Below are 14,204 nucleotides of genomic sequence, written 5' to 3'. Positions count from 1 at the left end.
TGCTATTACAGTTGTCCCAATTTGTCCCTCTTTGCCCTCCTCCGCCCAGCCCACCCCCCACTCCCACAGTCAACCCCCACACCGCTGTCTGTGTCTGTGGGTCATTCATACATGTTCTTTGACTAATCCCTTCTCCTTCTTTCCACCATTTCCCCTCTACTCCCTGTTCTCTGGTAGCTGTCAGTCTGTTCCATGTTGCCATATGTCTGATTCTGTTTTGCTTGTTAGTTTATTTTGTTCACTAGGTTCCTCTCATTTGTCTTTCACCAACTGGCTTGTTTCACTTAGCACAATAGTCTCAAGTTGTATCCATGCTGTCTCAAAGGGTAGGAATTCCTTTTTTTTTTTCTTTCTGCTGCATAGAATTCCATTGTGTAAATGTACCACAGTTTTTTAATCCATTCATCTACTGATGGGCACTTAGGTTGCTTTCCAGCACTTGGCTATCGTAAATCGTGCTGCAATGAACATTGGGGTGCTAAGTTCTCTTGAATTGGTGTTTTGGGATTCATAGGGCATATTCCCAGCAGTCGAATTGCTGGGTCAAAAGGCAGTTCCATTTTTAGTTTTCTGAGGAAATTCCATACTGTTTTCCACAGTGGCTGCACCAGTCTGCATTCTGACCAACAGTGCCCTAGGGTTCCCTTTTCTCCTCATCCTCACCAGCACTTTTTGATTTCTAGCTCCCTTTCAATTAGTGATGTTGAGCATCTTTTTCCTGTGTTTATTGGCCATTTTATATCTTCTTTGGAGAACTGTCTATTCAAGTCTTTTGATCACTTTTGAATCACGTTGTTTTTTTTTTCATTGCATTTTAGGATTTCTTCAGAATATACTATTCTGAATATTAATCCCATACCAAATACATGATTTGCAAATATTTTCTGCTATCGTGTGGGTTGCCTTTTTTACCCTGTTGATAGTGCCTTTTGATGCACAAACTTTAAATTTTCATGAGGTCTAATTTGCCTATTTTTTCCTTTTGTTGCTGGTATGTTTGGTGTCATAGCTAAGAAATCATTGCCAAACCCAATGATGTGAAACTTCCGCCCTGTGTTTTCTTCCAAGAGATTTATAGTTTTAGGTCTTTGGCCCATTTGAGTTAATTTTTGTATGTTGTGTTAGATGAGTTCAACCTCATTTTTTTGCATGTGGATATCCAGTTTTCTTAGCACCGTTTGTTGAAAAGACTGTTCTTTCTCCCTTGGCATGGTCCCTTGTAGGAAATAATTTGATCACGTATGTGAGGATTTGTTTCTGGGCTCTCTATTTTATTCCATTGACCTATATGTGTTTCTTTATGCCAGTACCACACTAATTTGTTACTGGAGCTCTGTAGTAAGTTTCAGAATCAGGTAAGTGTGAGCCTTCCAGTTTTGTTCTTTTTAAAGACTGTCTTGGTTATTTGGAGTCCTTTGAGATTCCATATGAATTTTAGAATGAGTTTTTCTATTTCTGCAAAAATATGTATTTAGAATTTTGACAGGGTTACAGTGAATCTGTAGGATCACTTTCGGTAGCATTGACATTTTCTCAGTATTGTCTACCAGTTCACGAAACACGAGTTGTCACTGTCCAAATTCACACAGGTAAGAAATAATGGGACTGAACTCAGCTTTTCCCATTCTCTTTGTCCTAGCCTGTTCAAGCTGCTATACCAAAACAACCATAGCCTGCGTGCCTTATATACAATAGGAATTTGTTTCTTACGGTTCTGGAGGCTGGAAAGTTCAAGATTGAGGCGGTGGTTGATTCAGTGTCTGGTGAGGGCTTGCTTCCCGATTCGTAGCCAGCCTTCTTTTTGCTGTGTCCTCACATGCTAGGAGGGGCAAGTGAGTGCTCTGGGGTCTCTTTTGTAATAGTACTAATTCCATTCCTGAGGGCTCCACCCTCATAACCTAACCACTTCCGAAAGCCCCAACTCCATCCCATCCCATTGGGGATTAGGTTTCAACATACGAATTCGGAGGGGAACACGAACATTCAGTCCGTAGCACTACCTCAATGAGACCGTTTATTTTTGGAGACTCTCAGGAGGGAGAGCCTAGGAGCGTTGCTTTTATTCACACTGGACGTTATGGTGGGTTGGCATATTGTGTTGGGCTTGTCTGTACTTGCAGCTTCTTCTTCCACATAATTTAACCAAAACGATGATAGCCTTTGTGAGCGGCCCCTTCTCCTGGGCGAGCTTGGTGCTCCTCTGTCATGGCTGAATGGACATAAAAGTTCCTAAGGGAACCAGTCGTGGAGGGTGCCCTTTTTCTAAATGCCCCGGAGGAACTGAGCATTAACATACATCACAAGGTCCTGTTCAAGTGGGGCAGTTGTTTTCAGACTTGTCCTTTTCTTTAAGATAAGGGGAGCGTGCCTGCGAGAACTAGAGTTTGTTTAAGTAAAGAATACACATGGGTTCTGTACTTTTTTGTTTTGTTTTGTCTTTGAAATACACCGTGACCAATTGAGTCAAAAGTCCCTTCTTAGTTTTAGGGGGAATTTCTTTTCTCTTAATCTGTTGTTGCTTAATTGTACCTTCATAGTAACTGTTGCAAAGTTACATAGCTTCTGCTTTCTGGATTCTGCAGTAGGAAATGGAGCTTGTTTTACTGTTTCTCAAATATAAGTCCCACTACTCATAATACTTATTTCTAGTCCTGTAAGTGACTAAGCCTCTAAAAGTCAAGGAATTGTGCTTAGTTATAACCCAGGTTAATACCCATATGGCTCTTTACTATGTTTCAGAAAAACATTTTCCCCTATCTGACATTTCAGAAAGAAAAAGATTGCTCAGCAAAATATTTTCCAAATTTCGAGCCCTGATTATTTTTCCACTCAACACTTTACACAGAGAGGTAGGTACAGATGGCAGTTTGCTTGATCTGTGTAATACTCGGTCTTGGTCCTCACCCCTTCCCTGAGTCCACTCTCCATTCCTGTGTAAACAAAGTGGTTTCAATAGGGTCTTAGGAAATGTCTCCAGTTTTTACCATTTGCAAACCCAAATATATGGAATCTATTAGGCCAGGTTTTTAACTCAATGGACATCTACCTTGTGTACATCGCTGTTTTAAGGTAAAGAAGAATTACAAAGCTGAGGGTGATGGCTCTGCTCCTAGCACAGCAAGGAAGACTGATTTAGACACTTTTATTTAACATGGGAGACTGACCAAAACTATGTGGAAGAATAGCGTATGAGGAGGGAAGATCATGATACCTGTAATGTTTAATGGGCTCAGGAAAAGGAAAAATATAGGGAGAAAGATGAAATAGATACAGAAAAGTCTTATTTGTTGAATCTAGATGGCATGAATATTTGGGTATGTATATTTTTCCTACTTTTGTATATGTTTGAAAATGTGTATAATAAAAAGTAAAAAACAGAAAATTTTAGTTATAAAGGATGTTTATGAAATTATACAAAAACAATTTCAAGGTGGTATATGGTTCATTCTCTATTACCTAAGGGTTTAGGTTATTGTTAGAGTTGGTAAGTAAGAATTAAAACAGAGGGGTGAACCTAGAGGCCCCCAGAGGTTTGTTCGGAAGGTAATGTGAATGAGTGAAGCTGGCTGGGTGCCAGACACAGGAGGTGGTGGGTGGGGGTGAGAGAGCAGGAGATTTGTAAAAATCCTTAAGGTGCGTTCAGAATAAAAGTGGTTCTGAAGTGTCGTGGTTTGTGATCTCCTTACAATTACAAAATTTACCATCTCTCAATTAATCCAGCATTCTGTTCTCTTTCCTCCAGATATAGGGGTGGTTCATTTATCAAAATGAGGGAGATGGGTTCTTGACACTTGAGAGAGATGGGAGGACTTTGTATTCATTGCTTCTAGAATTTGCCTCAGTTGCCACAACTTTGTAACTTCAAGAGTAGAAAAAGCGGCCCATCAGTTTCTCTCTGTGTTGTTCCTTCTGTGACCTAGAGCAGGATTTGGGGCAGATTCCTGTGAGCCAAAGAAGCATATTCTGGCAATAGATCCGTAAGCCTGGGCTTTGTTTTCAGATGATTAAGAGGGCACAATTGTAATTTATAAGGGTGATTTAAAGTGTAGGGTTTTTTTACTTTGAAGTTGGGTGGGCAACTTAACTTGAACACCTTAGTGTGCCTTCTAGACTTGGCAGTTTTCTTGAAATCCATTCTCCCCTAATTTTTTTTTAAGAGGAAGAATAAGGGTTTTATATTATTCCACTTATAAAACACTTTTCAAATGACAAAGTTTTAGAAATGATGAATAGATTACTGTTTGCGAGGGATTAAGGGTGCTCCCCTACCAAGTATGAGAGAGGTGGATGTGGTTATAAGAAGCAACACAGGAAATCCTTGTGTGATGGAATGGCTCGGGATCTGATGGTGGTGGAGGACCTGTGACCCTGCACATGTGAAAAATTGAATGGAATTAGATACAGTAGTGCACACACACAAATGAGTGTAAGTACAATAAATGGAGACATCTGAATAAGGTCTGTGGATTGTACTGATGTCAGTATTCTGATACTGTATTATTGTTCTACAAGATGTAACCTTTGGGGGAAACTGAGTAAAGAGATACACAACATCCTGTACACGGGATCTCAATATAAATTTCCATTAAAAAATAAATTCCCATTTCTGCAAGTTCCAGCCTCACCGAAAGCTGCTGTGCAGAGGCAGGTCCACTGGAGTACTGGGGCTCTTGTGCTGGGATCGGCAGTGGGACAGCTGAGGGACCTAGTGCTGGCAGTGGAGTGCTGGGGCGCAAGGCAGGGGCTTGCCCAACCCTGCATTCTGCTCTGTCAGGCAGATCAAGATCTGAGCGCAGTGACCGGCAGTCCAAGGATTCCCTGGACTGCCCGCTGGGTAGCTCATGGTACAGCCTGTCTGGGGGCCGAAGAACCCTGGCGTGGGCTCCGATACCTCAGAGCCAGTGAAGGCTGCGCATTGCTGGTTGGGGGCAGGAATGGGGAAGGGTTCCCAAGACGACTTCTGGTGTGGCTAGGTCCCCCTTTATCCGGCCCAGCACGTGGTCACCGTCATGTTTATGTTGGTGTACCTTGTGGCCTATCACTGGCTCTGGTTTGGAGTAGAGTGTGGTCTAGCATAGTGCTTCTCAGAGTGCAGTGGGGGAATCCCTGAGGTCTCCAGGACCCTGCCAGGGATTCTCCCAGGTCAAAATCATTTTCACAGTAATACTGAGACACTTGCTAATTATGCTCATTCTCTTACAAGCGTACAATAGAGTTTTCCAGAGGTTACATGATATGAAAAAGCAACATATTAAATGCAGAAGCAGATATGAGACTCCAGCTGTTCTCTGTTGAGCCAGACATGAAAAAGACTTAGAAAAATGTAAACAAGTGCCACTCTTCTTTTTTGTTTTGGAAAATATAATTATTTTCTTTAAAATATGTTAATTGCTAATATTTAATGGGATTATTGTCATTTTAAAAAGATTTAATCAGTATTAAGGATTTTCTCAGTTTAATTTTTAATATGTGAATATTGATATACAGTACATAAACCAAAGCTCTTTGAGGTCCTCAGTAATTTTTGAGAAGGTAAAGGGTTGTAACACTAAGAAGTATGTGAAACTTTGCCTTAACAGAATGGACTTGGCCAAAAGTTGGTGGGCTTAGTCAGGGCTTGGCTGTGTGACCATGAGGAAGTCATTAACCTCTTTAATTGATTTCTTCTGTAAATCCTAAAATTATCCTGTTCTATATGCCTTAAAGAAAAGTAAGATAATTCTACATGGAAGGCTTTGAAAATACAATGTCCTATGTATACATAAAGGAATTTAATAGTTATATGACTAAACTTTTGTTGGAAGAAAATGTGAAGAATGAGGTTTATGGTGTGTCAGCTGACATTCTGTTCACTTTTAAATTTTTTTAATTTTTGCATCTCCTCCTAACAGTTTCTTTATACATTTTATTTCTTTTTCTCAGTTTCTCAGACAGCCATTTTAATTATTAAAAGGAATTAAGTAAATACATATTCCAAAGTTTTCAATCAAGAAGGGATTTATATTCCTGATACTTTGAAGTAGTGTCACCAGGTCAGGAGCTCTCTCTTGGAGAAACCCCTTATTGGCTGTGTGACTTTAGGGCGGTTACTTAACTTCTCTGTGTCTTGGACTCCTCTGTAAATTGGGGCTAATAATGCCTTACTTGCTATGGTGATATTGAGTATATAATAATGCACAGGAAGCACTTTGCCAGTGCTTGGCACATAACAGATGGTCCATAAATGATAGCTGCTATGATTGTCATTAGCATATAACAAAAGATGCAAGATTAAATTTAGGTCTCTTACCTAGTCTATAGTAAACTTATTATTAAGCTACTTTATTCCTAGGTTTATTAACAGTAATTTCCGTTTCATTTGATTTCCTTCTTTCTTTCTGCTTTGAAGGGCTATTGAGTGGCCAGACTTCCCCAACAAATACCAAATTGGAGAAACTGGATTCTCAGCAGGTGTTGCAGCTCTGCCTCCGATATCAGGATCACCTACATCAGTGTGCAGAGGCCGTTGCTTTTGATCAGAATGCTTTGGTTAAACGAATCAAAGAGGTAAGTATTGTGGGAAAATAACATTGCTGACCTATTTTTGTGATTCCCTGTGACTCCTGAGTCGTCTTCTACCAGGGCATTAGAGCTTTACGGGAAGTACCGTATTTTTTGGACTATAAGACACACTGGACCATAAGACGCGCCTAGGTTTTAGAGGAGGACAACAGGAAAAAAACCCCTGCTCCACCGCCCCCCCACCCCAGCGAGCCAGGTAAGCTACATCTGGACTATACGATGCACCCCCATTTTCCTCCCAAATTTGGGGGGGAAAGTGCATCTTACAATCTGAAAAATATGGTAGTTGTTTTCTACCTAAGTTTTGACATTTGGCCTCATTGCTTTGGGGGATTCTTTTTTTTAATTTTAATTTTAATTTTTTAAAAGTATATTTTATTGATTATGCTATTACAATTACCCTATTTTTTCGCCCCTTATTCCCCTCCACCCTGCACCCTGTCTCTCACCAGCATTCTCCCCAACTTAGTTCATGTCCATGGGTCATATATATAAGTTCTTTGGCTTCTCCATTTCCCATACTATTCTTAACCTCCCCCTGTCTATTTTGTACCTACCATTTATGCTTCTTATTCCCTGTACCGTTTCCCCCATTCTCTCCCCTTCCCCTCCCCACTGATAACCCTCCCTGTGATCTCCATTTTTGTGATTATGTTCCTGTTCTAGTTGTTTCCTTAGTTTTTTTTTTTAAGGTTCAGTTGTTGATAGTCATGAGTTTGTTGTCATTTTGCTGTTCATATTTTTGCGCATCTTCTATTTCTTAGATAAGTGCCTTTAACATTTCATATAATAAGGGCTTGGTGGTGATGAACTCCTTTAATTTGACCTTATCTGCCCTTCCATTCCAAATGATAGCTTTGCTGGATGGAGTAATCTTGGGTGTAGGTCCTTGCCTTTCATGACTTTGAATACTTCTTTCCAGCCCCTTCTTGTCTGCAAGGTTCCTTTTGAGAAATCAGGTGATAGCCTTATGGGAACTCCTTTGTAGGTAACTATCTCTTTTTCTCTTGCTGTTTTTAAGATTCTCTCCTTATCTTTAATCTTGGGTAATGTAATTATGATGTGTCTTGGTATGTTCCTCCTTGGGTCCAATTTCTTTGGGCCTCTGAGCTTCCTGGACTTCCTGGAAGTCTTTTTTCCTTCAGCAGATTGGGGAAATTTTCCTTCCTTATTTTTTCAAATAAATTTCAGATAAGCTTGGCCTCCCATCTCCTCCCCTTCTACCAGTCTGAATGAATGTTTTTTCTTTAACTCTTAGTTGTCAGACTTCCATACAGTTCTATTTTTTGGCAGTTCTGGTTGTTTTTTGTTTTTAAATTTGTTGTCCTTCTTTTGGTTATGAGAAGAGGCAAAGTGTATCTACCTACGCCTCCATCTTGGCTGGAAGTCCTGGGGGATTCTTTCCTAACAGAAAAATATGATGATGCAAAAGAGTAGTCCATGGAGCTAGACAAATCTGGAGTCTGAATCTGCTTCACCACTTATTGCTTGGGCAAGTTACTTAACTTTTCTTGGTCTCAGTTTCCTCATCAAAAAATGGGGCTAAATGGTAGTAACCTACCCCAAGGGTTGAGTGAAGATTAAATTGCTCAGTTAAGTGTTAGCTCTTTTTTCTTTAATTTAAATTTTACTTTTCAATAACAGTTTATATTCAAGATTATTTTGAATCAGTTTTAAGTGTACAGCATCATGGTTAGCCAGTTGTATACTTTATGAAGTGTTGTCCCTGATATTTCCAGTACCCACCTGGCCCCACACATAGTCATTACAGCATTATTAACTATATTCCTATGCTGTATTTTACAGTTACCAATCTGGACCTCTTAATCCCTTCACCCTTTTCACCCATTCCCCCAACTCCCCTCCCCTCAGCCAACCATCAGTCTGTTCTCTGTATATGAGTCTGTTTCTATTTTGTGTGTTTATTTATTTTGTTCATTAGATTCCACAGGTAAATGAAATCATATGGTATTTGTCTTTCTCTGACTAACTTATTTCAAGTGTTAGCTCTAATTAGTATGTGGAAAGTCCTGCCACACTAATTTGCTCTCGCTAGCATTATATCTTCAAAACAACTTTAGCTGGTTCCTATATATAATTTACATTTTATTTCCAATAGGGTCTCAGTTCTTTGAGAGCAGGAGTCTTGACATCTCCCTAAACATTGGATTTTTTTCACTGTGTTAGCCCATGAAAGCTCAGTGATTCTTATTGGCTGGGTGGAAATAATTGCCCCTACTTAGCCTACAAGGTTTTGTAAGGAAAGACACAACATAATTTATATGAAAGTACTTAGTAAACTAAAGAATGTGGTAGGATGTTGAGTAATTATTAATAACAGTAAGTAGGTACTTCTTTTAAGCTGAAATATATCGACTGGGCCACTGCATGAAACAGCTCTGGGAGCACTAAGGTATAAGAAAATACATTTTCCAAAGTTTTCACTCAAGAAGGGATTTATACTCCTGATATCTTGAAGTAGTGTCATATAAAGTAAAGGTCAGGAGGTCTGTCTTGGAGAAACTGCTTATGTGAATGGCGCCCGCTAGACTTATGTAACAAAATAGTTCTGGTCGTTGGCTCAGGCCAGAGAAGATAGACGTGAAGCAACACACAAATAAAAGCTTGAAAATTGCTGCAAATTCATTATTTATTAGTAGTGGACATAGAACGTCCTTGAAATTACAAAGTGGTCATCCGTATATTGATAGATTTAAACTTGCCTCCCCCTCCAGCATATTAGCATGTATCTTCCGTTAAATGCTGTATGCATGTATCACACATTCTCGCACGGAAGTCTCGTATTTGGAAGACTGTTCAGTATGACCTTTCATATTGTGTGGCAATGCTGTGGCCTTTCAAATGGTCTGAACTACTTTACTACATTGTGATCTACATAGCTGCAAGTCCCAAACATGGCTAAGCATTAGAATCACTGAAGTTTTGTTTGCTTTAATACTGAGTTCCCCTGTCCCAGCACTAGTCTAGGGTGTGTTTTGTGAACCATTGTTTTAGTAGGTTTACCAAGTGATTCTGATGCCATTCTCCCTTACCTAGGACTCGGAAGCCACTGATCTATAGCACTGTTTTCTGATATTAGTTCCACAAAACTAGTCCATGGAAGGAAGCTCGAGCTTTTTGCTTAATCCATCGTGACCTTGGGAAGTCACAGTGCATATTATCTTATTTTTACGAAGTTCATAGGAATCTTACAGTAAAGAAAACCAGCACTTTTCCAACTCTTTGATCTCAGAACTCCTATAGTAGGTAACAGCTATTAACATCTTACAGAATTAGCATTTTTAAAGGAAATTCTTTGGAAAACACTCTTGTACACACAAGAAAGGCTTTACCGTTTTTGACTGTTGTGCTAGGAATTAACCATGACATTAACTTTTAGAGAGATGATTTTAGAAAAAATCAACTTTTTAATGCTTCTTGTCTTCTTTTTTGAAAGAAGGGAAGATTAGGGGGATGTCCTCTAATCTATGTCTGCTATGTTTGTAGTTTAGGAAAGCGTAGTCCTACAGAAAGATTGACCAGCTCACTTTAAAGAGCTGGATGCAGTGTTGTAGCCGGTAGTAAAGACAGAGCTTCTCCTCCTGCATTTTCAGGACTCAGAGCAGTGTTTCCTGGCCCTGAGTATGTGTCAGAATCACCTGGGAGTTTTTCGCTCCCGAACACACGATGGAAAATTTTACACACACGCCGCAGTAGACAAATGCTGCGAAGCCCAGGTACTCAGCGCCCGCCTGCTGCAGGGTCAGCGTGTCCGCACTCCTGTTTCACCGCGCCCCTCACTCCCCGCCACTTCGTCAGCTGGGCTGTTTGGCAGTGACGCTCAAGCAAGCATATAATTCCATTCATAAATATTTAAATATGTATCTTTAAAAGTAAAAGACTCTTTTTAAAAAATACTTTTTAATCTGAATCAATTTTAGACAGAGAGAAATCACATAAATAATTCAGAGAGTTCCTGTATATCCCTCACACAGCTTCCTCTAAAGTGAGCATCTTACAGAACCACAGGACAATGACCCAAACCAGGAAATTAACACTGGTACAGTACTATTAACTGAACCAAGACCTTATTTGAATTTCACCAGTTTTTCCACCAATGAAGAACTCCATTTCAAAAACACAGCCACAGTGCTGTTATCGTAGCTAAAATACTTAACAATAGCATCGTCATTCGTTCCGTACAGCTGGGCTGCATTTAAAAAAATACGAAGGCATGGGCGTCACTCTGAACCAGTTAGACTGAAGTAGGGGAGAAGGGGGGAGAAGGGGGGAGCCGAGCATCGGTATTTATGAAAGTGCCTTAGAATCTGTGACCATCGTTGAGAACCAGTGTCCCGGAGCATTCATTTAAAACAATTAAGCTGAATTAAAAAAAATTCTGTTTGAGGAACTTGGGGATTCACCTTGAGTCATCAGTAGTTAACCCAGGGTTGTTGAAGCCCCTGGACAGCACTCCCAGTACAGAGCGGTCCCTGCATTGTTCTCCTAGGGCGGAGGAGGTGAGCGCCCTTTGAGGGTCTGCACTGGCGACTTGTGGCCTCTGTGGGAAAGCGCTAGCAGACTCCTGAAGTGTACCTCCCTCTGTGCTCAGTTCAAACCCAAAGGTTGAAATTAGTCATTTCCAAATGAATAAAGCTGAGGATGTAGTTCTAATCAAACACCAACTCTCTACTATTATTCCAGATGTTTCCTTGAAATTTGGTTGCCAGAGTGAGGAAGTAACATAATGCTGTATGTATTGAGAAGCGAGGGAACCTAATAACCATGGCGAATATGTGTCAGTGGAAGTGCAGAACCTGGATCACCCAGGGGCCTATAAAGTTACGGCACTTGCGATCACTTAAGTTTGGGTCAAAGGGAAACATGACTGTAACCATGTGTGATTAAAATAAAAGAAAAATCAAGGAGTTGGCTAAGCTTTCCTGTTGCTAAATTTGGATACTACTGTTGAATGACAAGTTCATGTTTTAGAAGTGTGTGTATGAGACAGAAGTAGAGGTTAGGGGTGGTCTTCCTTCACAATCGGGGAAGCCTGTAACATACACTGACCACCAGTTTCCGCAGTGGCTGCGGAATCATGACCCCTCAGTCGGCGGCCAGCTCGCACTGCTGAGCCCCTATTGCCCACCCACTGGGTGTGAGGTCCTTGAGGGGTTACGGAGAAATGTGACTAAGTCCCTGCTTGCCGAGAGTTGTCTAGGTGAGGGAACAAAGCAACACAGAACACTAATGTGAAAGATAAGGCACTATCCATGGAGAGTGCTCAGTTATGGTCTATAATTGAAGTGCTCTAAGAGTTTAAAGATCAGGCTGTCCTGGAGCAGGTGAGAGTTAGGCTAGGTCTTAAAGGAAAACCAGGATTTGGGAAATGAATGGAGACAACGAGGAGAGCATTGCTGGCTGGGGGAGCAGCTTGGCAGTCCTAGAAGAAAATTAACTCTGGGGCTTCAGGGGACAGTGAAGAAACGAAACCCGGTCAAAGCAGTCTTCCCTGCATTGAGAACTGCAGAATGTCGGCGTCAGGGGCACTGGAGCCCTCCTGGCCCAGCGCCCTCGTTACCGAGGTACAGAAATTGAAGTCTGTTAGAGGAAGTCGTTTGTCTGGGGTCACAGAGTGAGAGGGTGGCCTTAGTTATGGAATTCAGAGTGGGTGAAGATAAATGGAGGGTTTGCTTTTATTTATTTTTATTTTTTGAAGGTGGTATACTTGAGCATGTCTACAGATTAAGGGGGAAGAGACAGAAGATATCAGAGATGAAAGATTGAGAGGGGATTCATAGAGCAAGATTCCTGAGGGTATGAGAGAGGGGTTGTTTATTTTGAGAGAAAATGAAGGATTTGGGTAAGTTTATGAAAAGAGGGTACCTGGCACAGGTCACTCACACCTGCGGAGCCTGTGTGTTCTCTCAGAAGAAGAGGGGAAGTCGTTTGTTGAGAGTGACCACTGCAGAGTGGTACAGCTGTGAGCACTGGGAGTCACTGAGGGCTCAGGGGAGTGGGAATACCTCTGCCTTGTATTTGTGTTTGATTTAGCATAGCGGTTCTGAGTGCAAGCCGCAAAGCCTCCCTGCCCGGGTTCAAGTCCTGGCTCCCCCCTAACTAGCTGTGTGACCTTGGCCAAGTTACTTAATTCTTCTAAGTTTCAGTTACCTCTTCTGTTAAGTGGGGATGAGAGTGGTGTCCACCGCAGTAAGGTTCAGGAGAAATGTGAGATGGGATGACAGCAAATGGCCCGTGCTCAGCTTCTAGGCTACCGATTCGTACTTTCCATTTTCGGGATTTTCTGTGATTATCTCATCATTTCTGCTTAAGGATTTGAGTTGACAGACACTTTCAGCTTTAGGTCATACCTGTCATTGAAATTTGGGTTAAGCGAAAGGTAAAGAGACGTGTGTCCTCCTAATGTGGGTGCTTTTCCCCAGGGGCGAGGAGGGTGGAGGGAAGAAGGGTGGTGGCAAATACATAGCCCCAGGAAGACATAGCTGAGACATTTGGAGCAATCCTTGCCACTGACCTAGATCACATTTCTGCATCATCCTAGGTCCTATCAATGTGTAAATAAATTAGAATACCTCTTAACTAAGATACAGCCACTAGGTTTATTTTGTTACAGTTATTTTGTGCTTGCTTAAACGCCTTGAGACTAAATTCATTATATGATTCCAGGAGTCTCGGTGTTTTCATTCTTAGGTGCACTGAGAAGCAGGCTAATATATATATATTCCTCACCCAAGGGTATGTTCATTGATTTGAGAAAGAGAGAGAGACACACACAGAGAAAGGCAGAGAGAGACAGAGAGAGACAGAGGTATGAGAGGGAAACATTGATTGGTTGCCTCTTGTACAGGCCCTGACTAGGAATTGAACCCGCTACCTTTTTGGTGTACTGGAGGACACTCCAGCTAACTGAGCCCCCCTCCAGGGCATAAGCCAGGCTCTTTTAGCATAAAGTATTGTGAAGCATTGAAGGGGAGGTTCAGATGAACAGGTGAAAAAGTTGCAATCCTTAAAAAGCCATATGATTACATAGGATTATAAAGAGACCCTGAAGTTTCTCTAATTTAGTTGTTTCACTGTGCAAATAAAGAAACCAAGGTCCTTGGAGTTTATTTGGGACTTGCCCAACCAAGGCTTTTCTTAGTTAATGATTAAGGTATTGGATGCGTTTTCCCTATTCCAGTCCTCTGTTCTGCTTTTCCATACTACTTATGTCTACTTCTTTGGAATCTCTCATCTCCCTTTTAGTTGCTCCTTTTCATGCAGCAGCCATTCACCTGGTGTTTTAGGTGTGAGCTACCATTCAGGGGTCTGCGCAGAGCTAGGCAGGGATTCTCTCTGTCGCTGGTACAGTAATATTTAAGGCCTAGCTGGAGCCATTTTCCAAGGATTTGACCTGACTTCCTGTACCATGTTTCCTCCCACGAGCCCGGGGGAGAGCTTGGTCAAGGTTAAATCTGTTGCTCACAGTGCTGCACAGAGAACCAGTGTCTGAACTGGCGAGAGCGCTCATTCTGATCTCCTTGGTTCACAGCCCGCTTCTCGTGAACCATTGGTCAGGGGAGGCTCTTCCCCTTTGCCTGCTACCTTGAACTGTGACTCTCCTTTAAATGATGACATTTTAG

General features: G+C 41.4%; 1 protein-coding gene across 1 annotated transcript in view; it reads left to right on the top strand.

Annotated features, from left to right (window-relative positions):
- Window positions 1-14,204, top strand: part of BORCS5 (BLOC-1 related complex subunit 5) — an 83,343-nt gene that overhangs the window by 37,012 nt on the left and 32,127 nt on the right. The window contains exon 3 of the mRNA XM_053921796.1: window positions 6,389-6,546. Coding sequence (XP_053777771.1) covers window positions 6,389-6,546 — 158 coding nt within the window. The remainder of the gene's footprint in view (window positions 1-6,388; window positions 6,547-14,204) is intronic.

Source organism: Desmodus rotundus, chromosome 3 (genome assembly GCF_022682495.2).
Source record: "Desmodus rotundus isolate HL8 chromosome 3, HLdesRot8A.1, whole genome shotgun sequence".
In the NCBI taxonomy this organism is placed as follows: Eukaryota; Metazoa; Chordata; class Mammalia; order Chiroptera; family Phyllostomidae; genus Desmodus; species Desmodus rotundus.
This window is presented reverse-complemented; position numbering and strand designations above follow the sequence as displayed.